General features: G+C 39.5%; 1 protein-coding gene across 2 annotated transcripts in view; it reads left to right on the forward strand.

Moving 5' to 3' along the window:
• The first annotated feature begins 2,128 nt into the window (after nt 1-2,128).
• TYK2 (tyrosine kinase 2) overlaps nt 2,129-17,532 on the forward strand; it is a 38,194-nt gene continuing 22,790 nt past the window's right edge. The window contains exons 1-5 of one of the 2 annotated variants that reach the window (XM_072399616.1): nt 2,129-2,233; nt 7,515-7,802; nt 10,431-10,610; nt 11,718-11,841; nt 16,648-16,798. In XM_072399616.1, the coding sequence (XP_072255717.1) occupies nt 10,433-10,610; nt 11,718-11,841; nt 16,648-16,798 (453 nt within the window). In that variant the 5' untranslated portion in view covers nt 2,129-2,233; nt 7,515-7,802; nt 10,431-10,432. The remainder of the gene's footprint in view (nt 2,234-7,514; nt 7,803-10,430; nt 10,611-11,717; nt 11,842-16,647; nt 16,799-17,532) is intronic. The other variant, XM_072399617.1, reaches the window with a different exon arrangement.

Below are 17,532 nucleotides of genomic sequence, written 5' to 3' on the forward strand. Positions count from 1 at the left end.
CAACAAAAAGGGGCACAGCGAATTCTGCTATGGGAAAAAGGGAAGGTAAAAGGTGATAGGAGAAAGACTGAGAAAAGTTAGGAGGAGGCTGAGGAGGGGAATCTTGATAATGCAATTTAATTGTTAGTCCACATGTGATTGCCAATAGCAAAAGGAAATGGCAGGGTGGATGTTTAAGGACTCTCCACCTGGGTGCAGATCCTCATTTGTAAGTTGGGGATTTTATTTTTGAATGGTTGTCTGTGCCAGGTCATGTAAGTTGGACCATACAAACTGGAAATCTGCTAAAGTCCTGGACTTTTATTTAAACTTTTTTTTTTATTTAGATGGACCTATAGCTTTCATTTGGAAGTGGAGAAAAATTACCAAAAAATAGTGATGGGGGTTCGCTAAACGTTATTGAGGTTTCCCCCATGAGACACTGCCCAAGACACAGAAGCTATACCCATGTTATGAAATAGTTCTGTATCAATCACTGATCACTAGAGAATAGGAATACAAACCAAACCCTTTTATTCTTGCAGATCCAGTCTGCCTATACTGATGAGCTGCTGCCCTTATTCTCTGTAACGCTAAAGTTTACAAATGTGTTAAACAGTACAATAGGGTGGAGCAGGAGAAAGGAGAGTGAAACGCATCACTGATTATTTTTATAATAGGAGTAAAAATAACTAATCGTGGAACAGAGCCAGCTGCTACATATTGTTTTTTTTGGCCGAACAATTCACCAGAAGAAACATTACACAATAGTGACGATGGTCCAATATCCATTATGTGTCATGAACACTGCAACCTGAACATGTTCCTCTGCCAAAGTGAGGAGCAGAAATAGTGTCAGATAAATACAAACTAGATTATTTAAAGGTATTTTCTACAAAAAATAATCTATAAAAAAAAAAACATTACCAAAAAGTTTACTGTTTTATTGCGAGTGGATGTGTTCACCAATTCTCCATCCGTCCAGCCAGGGTCACCACTAGATGTGGCCGTACTGAGATTCACCAAATGTAGAAATAAACATGACTTCCTGGTTTAAAGACAGTGGCATTGTTCTATAGTAGGAGCAGTTTATTGATTTCACAGAACTCTTGCTGCAGAACTTTTTCACAAATAATGGTTTATTGAAAATTAATTGGTAAAGTGATCAGTGTGAGCAGTGACCACATCTTGGTTAAGGCTTGGCTCAACACCACATCAGTGTTCAACCCAGAAAATATTTTAAACTGGGTGGGAAGAAGCTGTAGGCAGGTGGCAGCCCCTGTATTGTCACCCAACTCTACAGTAACCACCCAAAAACAGCCGGGTGGCTACTGAATAGTGCCGGGTGGTGTGCCAAGCTAAAAGGGGCCGGGGAGAACATTGCACATGGTTTGTCTTTTTATATTTTGCACATTTATGCCATCTGTGTGCTTGCTTTTTATGCTATGTGTATATAAAAAAAGGAAAAAGGAGGGGGCTCTGTGAAAGAATGAAAAGAGAACAAACAGGTATTCATAATTCATTGTATGTATGATGCAATGAGGAGCTTACAAAGTACTATGAGCTCAGATAACATTAGGATTGTATGAGTTTTATTCACTAAAGCATTACAAATCTTGTTACTGATTGGTCATCTTCTACATGCCATGAATTTTATTTTTTTTCAAAACAGTCCATGCTGTAAGACTTAAATGAGCAGGCTTAAGCCTCATACCGAGGTCAGAAGATTGTTGCTGCAAATGATGTGGGGGAGGGGGGGTGAGTATCTGCCCCATCTGCACCTAACTGACCAATCATAGGTGGGGCAAATTGCCCCCCCCCCATACTCACACAGCTCTAGTCCATATACCCCCCCCCATCGCTCTGTAGTCCATATACCCCCCCCCCATACACACACAGGTCTGTAGTCCATTTACCCCTCCCCCACCAGTGATTCTGTAGTCCACATACATACAAACATACATAAATAATAACACACATCCAGTCACACACATGTCTCTACGCACACATTATATAAACACACCAGGGTGAGCTAGCACACTGCACTTCCACCCACTCACCCTTCTATCACTCTCCAGCCAATAGCCGGGGCTTGCACTCTGGCATCGCTACCAATCAGATGCCAGGGAAAGGCGGAAGTGGGAGAGTTCGCCAAGTCTCGTCCCGCCCCGTTGACGTCACATCTGCTGTGCTGAGCTGACAGTGAGAAGGATCTCTGGGTTTCGGGGCACGGGGTCATGTGACCCGGGAGCAGGTGAGACCTATGGGAGAGGGATACAGGGGGGTGTTGGTGTGATGTGTGCGCCCCCTCCCACCTTGAAATGGTATGACCCCCAATGTGTGAATGTCATTCCCTTCCGAACACATCGTGTTTTATTATACCATCTGCACCCCTGGGTACCGTGTACTGCCTGCCACGGCACCCAGATATCCAGAGCTGGCACTGGTTACCTAGGTGATGGGTACAGCCAGCCATTGTATCCTAACCTATTTACACCCCCCCCCATCCACTTTAATGTGCACCCTGCAGTGTATACATCTGTATTACCCTCTTGGATTATTACTTACACCCCATATACCACTCCCATATATTAATAATTACTAGCCATTTACCACTCCTCTATATTAATAATTATTACCCATATACCACTACCCTATAATAATTACCCCCTCCATATACCACTCCCCTATAATAATAATTACCCCCCATATACCACCCTCCTACATTATTACCCCCATATACCACCCTCTTGATATTAATTACCCCATATAATATTATCCTATTGTAACAAAAACCCCCATAGACTACCCTCATAATATTAATTACCTCCATCCACATCTACATATATCATTGTTATAGGATCCTTATATCCTGCACAGCTATGGTATCCCATCCTCATCTCACTATTTACCTCCCATATACTTCAATATATCTCATGTATAGGAGATCATTCCATCCTGCCATGTATACACATGTATTATTGGATTTGTCTTATTATTTATCTCCCATATACTTCACTATATCACATGTATAGGAGATCATTCCATCCTGCCATTTATACAGATATATTATTGGATTTGTCTTATTATTTACCTCCCATATACTTCAATATATCCCATGTATAGGAGATCATTCCATCCTGCCATGTACACACATGTATTATTGGATTTGTCTTATTATTTACCTCCCATATACTTCACTATATCACATGTATAGGAGATAATTCCATCCTGCCATTTATACAGATATATTATTGGATTTGTCTTATTATTTATCTCCCATATACTTCAATATATCACATGTATAGGACATCATTCCATACTGCCATGCATACAGATATATTATTGCACTCATCTTATTATTTGTTTTATTATAGATCACTTACATAGGTGATCATTTCATCCTGTGATATATAGCTGGGTGCGGTTATAGACCATATCAGATAATCCTCCTATATATAAGTATTGTATGTACATATGTGATCATTACAGTATGTGACGTCCATGTCCCACCATCCTTTCCTCTCCCCCCCTATATATTATTATTACATCCTGCACTGTACATGGAGCTCTGTGTCTTGTCACTTACACAGCCTTGTTCTGTCTCCTCCTATATGATTGATATTTATTCTCTGTATTGCTGACCTCTGAGGGCTCCCCTATACTACACAGGGGCCCGATCAGTGCTGGGGGCCCCTTTATTGTCCTGTACATGGCTTACTTCTAGCTGCCTGCCAATTTCTATAGTGTGTGCAAGGACCCATTCCCATCTGGTCCCTGCTATACATTACAATAATACATACATACTGCATTGTACATCTGCTGTGGGGAATTGTAACAGTTCAGTAAGGCAGAACTTCGGGATCCTGCCTGGGGTCTCTCTTTGCAGCTCAACAATGACTAGAAAATACAAAATTTAAACAAAACAAACAATAAGCTGTCTGGGCAACTACTTACCTCCTTTGGTGGTCTCCTTATTAGCTAAACAGGAATGCAAAGAGTTTGTTTCTGCAAAATAACTTGCAACTTACAAGCAGCTGACTTTCTCAGAACTCTTTCCCCCTCCAGTGTTGGGAAGTCAATGAACAGCTCATTACTTAAATAGAATACGGGTGCTTTGTCCTGATGAAGACATGGACTGGGTGGCCAAGGATCCATCCCAGCTTTTCATTGGCTGGCTCCAGGACCCCAAATACTTCACTGAAGCCCTTTGTCTATCCAATATGTAAAACTTTTATATTTCATTAATATGGAAAACATTGGGTGCTACATAGACACCACGTAGGACTTCCCCAGCCAAACCCTGTTGCAGAATAAAAGTGGAATTAAAGTGCTAGAAATGTTTGGGCCCCTGGAGGTATCGGCCATACGCGAGACATTTGTACATTATATTTGCCTGCTCATTTCCCATTTTATTTGGTCAGTAGATAAATGGGGATGGGATTTAAGCCAGCAGTGGGATTTGAGTTTTGCACCAGCGTCCCTTGGTGTAATTTGCATCAATTTACACAGATTTATATCCTTTTATCCATAAATTCCCCACCGCAACTATGGGAGTATATTACATATAAGTCTATAGGTTGTCATTGCGGATCTCCATCTCAGAATGCTCTTGGCCTGGCTGTCTATGATCATTGCTGTTCATGTAACTCTTCAATGAAAGTCAGTAATTAAAAAGTTTGAATCAGCAGGACAGCCAGGCAACTAATATTTTGAGATCAGAAACCCAATGACAGACAAACTCTTAACGAGTCTGTTGTGGACAGCCACAGACAGGAGGTGAGTATTACAGCAAGACCTAATACATGACAAGTTTATACCTTACAAAAGCATTCAAAGAATGTTTTTTTATTCAGTTGCAAAGATAACAATGTCTGCTTCTTTACCCCAACCCCATATTACCCCAGGGGTTTTATTTCAGGTTTCACCTTTGACTCCCCCACCCATCCCCACCTTATTGCACTCTCATTTATTACATTCTTTCCTTGCCGCTGCTTTAACTCCCCGCAGCCTGTCCATATAGTGACTTTGTATAGATGGTGTCTTTGTATTTAGTATTGTGTTTGGGAGACATGTTTGTCCTGACACGGTGATATATCATGTTAGGTGTATTTGGGTGTGATGCATATTATTATTATTACATAAATAAAAAAAATAAAATAAGTAAATTCTTTACAAACTGATCTCAGCAGCATAATAACTCCTGGATTGTGTTTTAAGCAGTCAGCAACATTTTTCAATAGTCCTTTGCTAGGAGACTGAAGGGCTGGAAATCAAATCTAAAAATCAGTCACATGATTATATCATGTCATTATTTCAGATATGGGATTGCTTCCTGCCCACTCTCATGCTTTGCTCATTTTTATTAGGTTCTCACACACAGCTTTAGGGGTTTTTATATACCACACACAATTTTTTCTTTACATCTGTACATTTAGATATTTGAAATACAGTAGCGTTGGGTTGTGCCGGCATGGTTTGTTGGGATGCTGTTCATATTGTTGCACTGCAGTAAGTTTTATTCATCACCCTGCCCTGCAGTAATGTCCAGTAGATTGTAAACTTTACCATGCATGCAGGTCCATTACTCTTGCTAAGTAGATCAGCTTGAGATCCATTTGAGTACCTACATGTGCAGTTGTCCTCCATTTGACCTGCAGATAAGCTGCTCTTTGCTGCACACATTGACTTGTATGGAGAGAGTGGTGGCCCCGAAGGCCACATGTGGCCCTTTCTTTTTGTTTGTTTGGCACTTGGCAGACCCCAGTAAAGGGATCCCTTATTAGTCCCAATATTCTTTGATTGTATTCTACTGGTTTCCCTTCTGCTTCAAAAACTGTGGCATGTCTATGGTCTATGATTTTCTGCTAAAGTATGCATACTAAATGTTATGTGCATCCCTTTGGTGTTTTTTGGGGCCACATTTGAGCCATCCTGGACTCTAAAAATAACAGCCCCTGTGTCATCTATTAATGGTTTGGTAATTGATGTAATGACTGGTGGACTTCTTTGAACAAGAGGCTGTATAGGTGGAAAGCCAGCAACTATTGGGTGAAGGTACTTGCAACCTTCTGGCTGGATAGAATATTGCATTATATAAATATGTAATATATCATATTAAGCTGACATCTAAAGCAGCCCATGCAGAACTGTGTATACGGACACAAAGGCACAAATATATATTATATATACTCAAGTATAAACCAAGATGCAAAAAGGCCTTTAGAAAAAGAATATTGATTTATACTCCAATCATACCAATAGGTGTTGCTGTGTCCTTCCATTTTTAGAGTTTGTTACACATCTGCTGGTGGCCAACAACCATGCACAAAAGATCATTTAAGAGCATGTGAACCATCATAATCAACTAAAATGTACAAAAAACTTTAATCGAATAAAAGAGGGGTAAAATATATACATGGGCTGAGCCTAAATGTTTTAAACACAACATGGTTGTATTTTTTATATAAATGAAAATGACATTTTTATTGATTACTGTTATGATTGTTGGCAATGAGGGCCCTGTTTTGTGCCCTAGGTTTATACTCGAGTTAATGTAGTTTTCCTAGATATATATATATTCTCAATATGCTATTTGCTTTAAATTGCTACAAACTCTATTTTCAGTGATTGTTTACTTACAACCTTTTGCAAGATTCTGCTATTCTAACCACTAACCAGCTGTGTTTTCTATATAGAGAATGTGGTTCCTCTTCTATTATTAGTGAAAAAGCAAGTTAACTCTGGGAGCTGTGCCCAAGAAAAGGCAGGCAGAGGGCAAAGAACTTGTCGCCAGTATTGTGTCTCCTGCAGATTAACTTGATTTACCATACACCTGCCTTGTTCTGCAATATGGAGGCGATCATCTTGGCAGTTTTCCTTGCCGAGTTTTGAACCTGGAACCCAGCGCTAACCTCTGAGCCACCATGCCACCCTGGAGACACCTCAGTTCATTAATTAGTGGATATTCCCCTACTTTCAGCCTAAGTGTGTTATTGTGCATGCTCCTAGTGCAGCCTTTCCCAACCAGGGTTCCTACAGAACTTGCTAGGGGTTCCTTGGACTGTGGCTGATGACCTCCCAGTTACTGTATATACCTATATAATGATATTTTTAGGTGTCTATAAAGATGGTAGTTTAGCACCACTGTAAGGGGGAGTCTCTTCACTGGCCACCAATGTATTTTTCCCCACTGACCCCCAATAAATTGGTTTTAGCAGGGCTTCCCCACGACCTGAATTGTTTTTGAATGGTTCCTCACAAGTAAAAGGTTATGTAGTTTAATAATGTATTTTTTTTATCATAGACACACTTGTCTGAAGTTGTTACATTTTACGCAGCATGTCAACATAGACCTGATGAGCCAAATCTTTTTTTCTTTGCTCAGGTTCAGCTATTTTGACTTATTTTTGGCACACCAAACCTTTTGTTTGCTGTATGACAGGTTGTATCTCCAGTATGCTGCAACTTACTTCCTTCTGCCCTCTGGCACCGATGAAAAAAGCCACAATTGTATGTGTTTTTTTTGTTCCTAGCTATGAAGGTCGTTTCTTGTGTAAAGACGGGAGATCTCTGAGAAGCAGCAAAGGGATGTGGTTAGATTCGAGTGACACAGACCGAGAAAGAAAGCTGGCTGGGAGGTGGAAAACAAAGGCTGGAAACTGCCCGATCACCGCTCCTGCTCCGTAGTGTAAGAGCGAGGCTGGGGGCCGAGGGTGTCGCTGCATGAACGTAACACGTGAAAAGATAACAGGGCTAACCGTATCCTGTTATCTTCTAGCCGATCCTTCCTGTTCATCGCTGTCATCCGCTGACCCGTCCTGGTATGATTTCATCTCATCAGTTCTTTTTTATGTTTTCATGTGTAGCATGTTGTTGCTGTCTGTTGGGTGCTTGCCCCATCTCTGACTTTCTCACACCAACCTTCTCCACCATTATTTATTGATTTTCTGGTGGCTCTCATGCAGGCGCTTCACACATTTTGCTTGGTTTATTAAAGATTTCCAAGGCTGGAGAGGATACGCTTTCATCAGTGAAGCTGTGTGATCAAGCAAACCTGGAATGAATTTGCTATTTGCTAGAAAATGTTTTGAATCCTGGACCAGATCTATTCCAGGTTTGTTGGATAACCCAGCTTCACTGATGAAAGTGTATCCTCTCCAGTCTTTGAGAACTTTAATAAATCAGGCCTGTTGTTTCAATGCTGTTGTCACCCTGGCTCTTAAAGAAGAACTATTCCAAAGTTCTATATTGTAGATGCAGTTCTTTTGATATCGCTTTATATATTCAATTAAAATGTTCCTCCTAGAAACACAACAGGAAGTGAATGCAGATCACCAAAATATGGGGGAATCTGCATATTGCAGTTCTCGTGGGAACCAGTTGTCTTCATTGACCGTTGTCCCAGTAGAGGATTTTAGGTTCTCCCTCACTTTCACTTTCTAAATAAGTGATTATAATGAGACGGCAGTGATAATCTAACATCATTGTTAACCCTTCTCTAATTCAGTCAAAGCATGAAAAAATGTCTTTGTTTTAGTACCTGCAGTGGAAGTTTATGCCCAGGAAGGTACCTCGTATGGTTTCTGTGTCCTCATATTGGCATTGCAGCTCATGAATAACCTTATACTGCGTCATGGGGGCAGAGCTCCTGATCAATATGGGTAAAAGTAGTGGTCACCCTCACTAAAAATGTGTTTTACTGCTAAGATTAAATGTCCCATAAACAATATCCTACGTGGCCGGCTGATCTTCAAATAGAGCATAAGGGGTTTTTTCTTGGACATGGTGACATGCTTGTGCTTTACATCATACTATTGTATTAAAGTGGACCTGTCTGAATAGAAATTTTAGAGATGCTGCTGCCTGTTTTCGATGGTGGAACCTCAATGCCATCATCTCTGTCCTTACTTCCCTACTTAGTAGGTCACTGAGCAAGAAGAGGTCAAGTGTCCTAACTTCACTGACTGTATGCTTGGCTTCATGTCAATAAATTGCTTTGTAGGAAGGCAAGGAAATATGATAGACATGGAACTTCCAACAATTCAGCTTGTTCTTATTTTTTTTCCCTTTCTCGGAAGCTAAACTCAAGATAGAGAGATGGAATGGAGGGTCAAGTTGTCTACTTCCTCCCAAAGTCAATGGATGTTTTGGCCCTTGGGTTGAAGTGGTGGTGGGGAGTGGGACTTTAAAGAAATACTAAATCTCCTAAGCGCACTTTACCCTTAGGTGCCTAAAGACACCTTGGGAGAAGTGACATCTACTTCCATTGGCAGTGTTCAGTTTCCTATCTCATGTTCCAGTTTCCTATCATATAATTGAGCCCAAAAATGAACTACAATTTACCTGTCATTGTATGAATACAGAGGCTTCCATTGCACCAGGGCTGCCATAAGTTATTCTTGCTTCACTAGTTTGCAGGTAATTTTACTGAACCAGCCTGTGTATATTACCACCTGGTATGCACAGCCTTGTTCTTGATCAATGACAAAGTGAAAAAAAAGAATGATAGTCATGGAACTAGAACATGTATTTGCAATAGTGAATTTCCATATTGCTGATGTGACAGGTGCACTTGGTTATGGGCCACATCTGGACCATCTAGACTTACATCCCTATACACACAAGCAAAATTATTGGGTGGGATGGTTGGACTGTGCACCAACAGGTTCTAATTATCAGCAGATTGGTTCTAAAATAAACTTTTCTTGGCTAATAGATGGCCCATGTTTGTAACTTTTAAGGCTTCATACTGATTCTAGAGTTTCATTTCAGGAGAAAATATTATACAAGTGTGGATAACTAAAGGTTTTAAGCAACGTTAATTGAGCCTTAGAATGGAGCTTTAGACACAAACAAGGAGCCGTTAGTTATGTGTTTGCTTTCATTTTCTAAACTTCTTTTGGAGAAAAAGCCATTGCAGTCTGACTGGAGTCATAATAAATACACAATGTCCTCTGTCTTCATACTTCAGCTCCATATTATGCAATGATAGGAAGGTTTCAACACCCAAGGTCCCTGTTACATAATGATTGGTAGAAATCAAATAATGTGTATTTTGCTTCTTGAAGCAGGTTAAAAGTCATAGGTCATTATGTGTATAGGTCACAATTTATTCCTTACTTTATTAAATGTTACAGGTACAGTGTTCTCTCTAGACCCTTTTAGCTGGGTGCACCACCCAGCATTTTGCAGTAACCACCCGGCTGTTTATGGGTAGTTACTGAAAAGTTGTGTCACAATACAGAAGCCATGTATCTCCAATGGGTGGAGGAGGACTGAGGACAGGCCTGGTTCTCATGGACCATGTGGCCACTGACAGGACATCTAGCATTAGGCATTTTAATCTTTCTTCTATAAATTACTTTTGCAAGGAAGTTAATTATTTAAATGCATGTGTTTTCATTGTTTTTCACTGCTTTGTAATGATTTTCTCTGCTGTCTACTTGTAGTGATGGCTCTGTGTCAGTGTGCAGTAAAGCACAGCGATTCAGACATGGAGGGCTGCACGTTCACAGGAGCTGGGCTCAGAATCTACCTGTACTGGAGCAATGGGAAGGAGCACTATGTCAGCTTTACCCAGACGGTGACCACAGCAGAGGAGATCTGTATACACATCGCACAGAGGCTGGGTAAGTGGCTGACGAGAGGGGTTGAGGTTTGCCATACTCCATCTAGTACAATGGAGTGGGCTTTGTGACTTGGGGTCTGTTCCTGACCCTATGGGGTGGCACAGATTGGAAGAGGTACGTGACATGATGGCTGATCCTCCCACCATGGGGTGACACTGACATGAGAGGCTATGTGCCATGGCATCTGTTTTTTCCACCATGGGGTGACCCCGACAGAAAGGAGGAACTCTGCTGCTTCTCAAATGTTGTCACTGCAGAACAGAAAGTGTGTTACTGTCAGGATGACCAGATGAAAAGGAAAAAAAAAACTAAAAAGAAATGTATTTATAATATACCAGATGAAAAAGAAAAAAAACTAAAAAGAAATGTAATTATAATATATAATGCTGCCAATTTATCCGTAAACTGCATTATGTTACGATTTTCAGTTAAATGCAATGGTCACTAAACTGATCCCCAGGGTGCACTACTGACAACCATAGACCATTCCAAGGATGAATCATTGATCACTGCTGCCTTAATACCATTCTAAGGCCACTTTTCTGTACATTTACAGAATGTGGATTTTATTTTAGGCTGTCTGTAGGGAATTGTGTAAAGTGGTCTAGCAAAATCCAAATATGTTACAACCACAGCTGTCTGTTCCCCATTAAAAAAAAACAAAAACAAAAAAAAAAAAAATAGATGTCGGTCCTTTTAGATACATACAATAACCAAAATGTATCATTTATAGTCAATATCAGAAAAACATATTTGTTTTATGTCTTAATGATACATTTCTTCCTGTTCTTTAAATATCCAATTAGTCCTAATAATATATATAAATAACCTTATCTGGATATCCTTAATGCCAGTGGCTGCAAATCATGCTTTGTTTAGAATGTCTTCATTTGTAGCCACCCCAATGTACCATAAAAAGCTGAAACTACAAATGCATACACCCCCATCCATGATACACAATACAAGGATTCATGGGACACTGCTGCATTCTCCTTTATAAATGTTTGGGTGGTCATGTCAATTTTTTCTGTATGTTTGAGTTATGTTCTTCTCATACTAGTGTTTCTTTGACCAAATCTTTGTATTATGTTGCTTTTTATTTTGCAGGAATCACTCCTCTCTGTTACACTTTATTTGCGCTCTATGATGTCCAATCAAAACACTGGTACCCCCCCAATCATCAGTTTAAGATTACCAAAGAAATGAAACTTCTTCTCCATTTTAGGATGAGGTCAGTAGAACATTTCAAAGAATGAAACAGTTTTAGTTTCTGTTGTTTATTGAAAACTTCCCCCTTCCTAAAGTTCCACTTTAAAAATCAGCGATCAGGTAGGTCTTTATTTCAGAAAAAGACTGGTAATGTCCCACCTGAAATAAAACATACTTACCTGCCTGATTGCTGTCGGGAATGTGCTGGGTATCTCGGCGTCCCCTGTGGCTGCTGGAACTTAATGAGCTCCCATACACATGCGCAGAAGTTAGGTCATCCTGTTCTAGCAATCTACATAGCCGAGGATCATCATCCCAAGAGAGAAGAAGAAGAGGATGGTGGCACTATGACGGACCCGCCGGATCACCCAACTGGGCAACATGTAGGTTGCCAAAGTGCTGTTTATCAAAACAATTGCTATTGATTTTGTATTCCCTATTAATACTTCATTCACATTTTTCTCCATATCAGCTCCGGTGATTTCCTGCAGCTTCTTTTAGTGTACATTACATTTTCTTGCTCTGAACTAACTTCTTGATTGTGACAACAATGGATCATCCCAGGCCTTGTGTGATGGCACGGCCACTTGTAGTGTTCATCAGGGGTGCATAGTATGGGGTGACAGACTAAAGGTATAATTGGGACACATTTATCACACTATAACTGGAAGTCTTTAAAACAGGACATTTATTACAAGATCCCCTGAATTTTTTTTAATGCAGCTTCAATTTGAAATGACTTTGAAAATTAAATTTGACTTGAAATTGAATTAACAATTTCAGTCTCAAGGGAGATTAGATTGACTGTTTAATGAGTGACTAAACCCCAAACTTAACAAGGCAAATTCTAACAACAGTCATGCTGATAAGAGAATACAAACCCTGTATAGAAGTAATGGACAAAATGTTTAATTCATAGGCTAAATGAGCTTTCACACTGCATTGAACTTATTTCCTCTCATCTCTGAATACAGTTAGATAGAGGGTCCTAGGATGTGACCATAAGCCACCCAAAGTCAGAAAAATAATAGATGCTAAACTTAATTTCCCATTATTATATTACAATACAAAAAAAAACTATGTGTCTACAGGCTGGACTTGTAGCCACAGGAAGTATATGGTGAGCAACTGTAAGACCTCAATCCATGAACAGGAAATCAAAACACATGAGAGCTCCTGGCTGTGCCGATAGGTGACAAGCACAGCTACACAATAGAGCTTTTGAATCTGTAAAGGTGATACTTATCTGGTATAAAATCAATATGCTTTTAAAATTTCCCTTGCTGAATTTTGGATTTAGTTGGGCTTGTATATCCCTCCCACAGGCTAATCTATTATTCCTGTTACTTTAGATAACAACCCCCCCACCTCCCCAAGGGTAGCTTCTGCTGCCTAATGTAATATCTGTAATGTCTGGATAAAAGGACATCTGCCTATGTCTTCCCTAGAGAACACTAATGAGCATTTATGGCCATCACATGCACTCCTTGTTGCATAGAGATATTTTCCAGCCTGCCCAATTTTCCATGTCTGGAAAATGAGTAGGAACGGTGTATGTATGTGTGTGTGTGTGTGTATGTATATATATATATATATATATATATATATATTCATATAATCTAATACATATATGAGAAGACTGATGGCAAAGAAAAACAAGTGTTTATTTTAGTCTGCCCCGAGTATAGATCTTTCCTTTGTTCCAGGCATAGTTAAATTCACAAACCTCCTGTACAGATGTCAGATCGCTGTCGCTGGAAATTATTATTTGTGATCAATTCTAGTGACAGATGAATAAGCACTGTACACACAGCGTTGTCCTGTTCAGTAGAGAGAGAAGGAGGGAGGATGAGCGAGTGGCACTTAGCTACTCCATAGGAAAGCATCAAGGTTGTTCTAGATCAGTTTCTCATCAATCTGCCAGGGCCAATTAATGAACAGAAATAAGGAACCTCTGTACACACTCTAGATTTTGTCAGAGACGAGCACAACCATTCATCTCATGTAACAATCATCTAGCGTGTGTGTATATAGCTTTACTGTTGACCTACTCACTGGGCCTGATTTATTAAAGCTCTCAAAGGCAGGAGAGAATACACTTTCATCAGTGAAGCTGGATGATCCAGCAAACCTGGAATGGATTCCCTAGAAGTAATTTGCTATTTTTTTAGCAAATGTTTTCAATCCTGGACTAGATCTATTCCATGTTTGCTGGATCACCCAGCTTCACTGATGAAAGTGTATCCTCTCCTGCCTTTGGGAGCTTTAATAAATCAAGCCCACTATGTATTCTGTTCAAGGCATCATCTGCTTTTTCAATAAAATAATTCTTCAGTTAATTTTTAACTTTTTTCCTGTTAATTTAAGGTCATATTCTCAAATTCCTGATCTTAGTTTCATACTGAAAGTGCTTTTCTCCTCAACTTTATTCAAATGCCTAGGATATTTAAGGGTTTCCGTTTTCCTTCCTTTCACCTGTACATATTCCCACAATCTCTCTTGATATATTTTGTCCTTTTGGACCTTTCACCATTTTTTTGCTCATATCTGATTTTCCTTCCTATCAATATTATTTGGAAGTGACAACTTCAGAACAGGACATGGAATTCTTTTTAAAGCTTTAAAGTAAAAATACCAGTGACTGTTGATCCAGGGAACATCCGATTGCCTCATGGAATCAGAAAATAATTTTTTTCCCCTGTTGGAGCAAATTGTACCGGGGTTTTTTGCCTTCCTCTGGATCAACTTTGTCTATTATGTTTTATATCTGGGATATATTTATTTCTCTAGGGATTGAACTTGATGGACTTATGTCTCTTTTCAACCTGACTTAAGCTGCGTACACACGTGCAATTTTTGTCGTTGGAAAGGATCTTTCACGATCAGGGGGAGAACGACGGAGCGGCACCCTGCTGCGCGCTCTCCCCCTTCCCTTGCATTAGAATCGTACGTCGTCCATGGATCCGCCAGGACGGTCGTTCGGACGATGGACGACACCGTCTGTACACACGGCAGATTTTCGCCCAATATCTGGCCGATGCCAATTATCGGGCGATAAAAATCTGACGTGTGTACGGGGCATTACTCTGTAACTATTTTATATTTGCCTGTCCTGCTGCCTTTTTTTCTGGGATCTTTGCTATTTGCAGAACAACTACTGCCTATAGAATCTTCACATCTGATCACTTTTTTTGTCTGTCGTACTCCATCATTCCTCTATCGCAGAGGCCAGCATTTAGAAACAAAGGCAGGCGAGTATGGAGACCACTGAAATGGCATGGCAGCCAGGTTTCAGGTGTAGAAGTCAGTATATGCAGCCTAAGTTTTTAGTATTCATTTTCTTTTGCTTTGGCTATGCAAGGTTAGGTAACAGGGTCACTTTATTCTCCCAGCTTTCTAATTTATTTTTCATTGTAGGCTATAATTCTTAGGCATAACTCACCAATATTTATTAAATTTACAAATAAACTTTAAATAACAAAACACAAAAATCTGTTAAAAAATATATATATATAATATATTTAAACATCTAAGGTAAGTGTACAGTAGCATATATATTATAATTATTTATATATATATATATATATATATATATATATATATATATATATATATATTTCTTTGTATTGGACTCAATACAGCTATTTTGTATTAAATACAAAATTATTCGAAACCCCGGAAATATTTGCTGCATTGTGCAGCTGGAGATCGGAGGAGGAGGACATGTCCCCAGGACCTGCGGGGACAAGCAGGACGCTGGGGGACACCAACAGAACAAGGCAAGTGTTTTTTTTTAAGTTAAAAGGTACCCCAAATGTGACTGATTTTTTGCCTAGAAAATCCACCCTGAGTCAAACTCGGGAATACCGCTAGGTGGGTTAATTCCCCTGCCTCCCTCAGTTTATACTCCCTTGGGAAAGTAAATGAAGCCTTGTATAATCTCTAGTTAGACTTCCAGCTGGAGTTTACACAAGGCTGACCGTTAAAGTATCTTCTTCCTGGAGACTTTAAAGTGAACCGGTTTCTTATCCTGCAAACCCCAGGTATGTTGGAGTACATGTACCATTTAGTAACATTGGCTAAGTTACATTGAGAGATTCAATAAATCTCTTCTTCCTAGGTAATTGGTTACTTGGGGACATCTCAGATCTATAAATTTCCATGTGAAAATTCATCCCAACTCCTTTCTATGCCATCTTACTTCAGGGTTAATGCTAACATGCACAGGGTGACAATCTGCATTCGTTTAATTGAGTTTTCCTTTATATGCAATGATGGTCTTGCTTCTAAAATTTCCATTACTGAGCTGAAAGAGCACTTTGACATTGACCTGTGGTTTAATGCGGAAGGGAATCTTTCTCTGTCTTCTAAATTTATTTTCTTTTATAATTTTTCCTTTTATTTTTAAACCTATCACCTTATATTACTCTATATCAGTTTTTCTTTATCAACCAGGGTTCCTCCAGGGGTTCCTTGATCAATGAGCCGTTTTGCCTCTGAGGTCAGTTTGTGACACCAATGATCTTTTTGGTTATCTGTAAGGGTAACATTCTTCCCAATAGCCATTCTTCTCAAAGGCATTCTTCTTTCTGACCACCATGCTAATATACTGTGAGCTGTGGATATAGTATTAATAGCAGAGGTTGAAAATTTCAAAGATTCCCCATGTTAAAAAGGCTGAGAAACACATATAATGCCTTACCTCTCATCTAACTGCATTTAGACCTTTGCCATAACCACATATATTATTTCTACATATACCTCTTTTATGAGCCTTCCCTACTTTTCCTTCTCCAACTCTGTAGCTCATGTTGTATATCTCTTCTAGGTACTATTTCCGAAACTGGCATGGCATGAATGAGAAGGAGTCTACAGTCTGTCGCAATGTGCCTAAAGTTAGCGACAGCGAAGACAAGAATCGGGCTGAGCAGACTGGAGCCATCCTGGACTTGGCATCATTTGAGTATTTGTTTGAACAGGTAACTTTGTCCAGCAGCAGACAAGACGGGTGTGTATGTCTTAGGTGTTTGCTCAACAAACCCAACTTTTGAAATATTAAATGACTCCTAAGAACACAATTGGAGTCTGTTTGCAAGGATATGTGACAGTAAGCTCTGAGAACAGTAAGCATCACACGTAGCCCAGAACTGTGTCAGAATGTGTTTTGCCCATAGCAAACAACTTGGTTATACTTGAATAGTTTAAGATATTTAATCTAAACTAATGGTCTGTATAATTACTGCACAAGAGATTTTAATGTAGAAAGCTATAATAAGTAACCTTTCAATCAGCAGCTAATCATACTTTTTCTTGGAAACTAGCAAATCATTTACATTTTGCTCTTTTGCAGTTGTTGCAAAAGTTTTAGATGAGTCTTCCAAGAATTCTCATTTCCTTGATCTTGCTATTGGCTCATCGCCAGTCTCAGAAGTGTACGTAGAGCTTAAATTAAAATCTGAGATGCTGGTGAATGTTTCTTATTGTATTGCTAGATCTGATCATGTTATTAGAGCAGACAGACCCTTCTTCTTGGATGTGGTGGCTTATCCCAATATATATATAAAAATTTCTATTAAACTATCCTGTGTAAAGGACGTTACAATTTGTCTCCTAATTTACCAGCTTCTCATTGGAGCCTTCCTAAATATCCTGTATTGTTGTTTGTACCTGGATATAACCCCTGCCTTTTAGAACACAATGCTAAGTTCTGAGC

Source organism: Pyxicephalus adspersus, chromosome 2 (genome assembly GCF_032062135.1).
Source record: "Pyxicephalus adspersus chromosome 2, UCB_Pads_2.0, whole genome shotgun sequence".
NCBI classification, from domain to species: domain Eukaryota; kingdom Metazoa; phylum Chordata; class Amphibia; order Anura; family Pyxicephalidae; genus Pyxicephalus; species Pyxicephalus adspersus.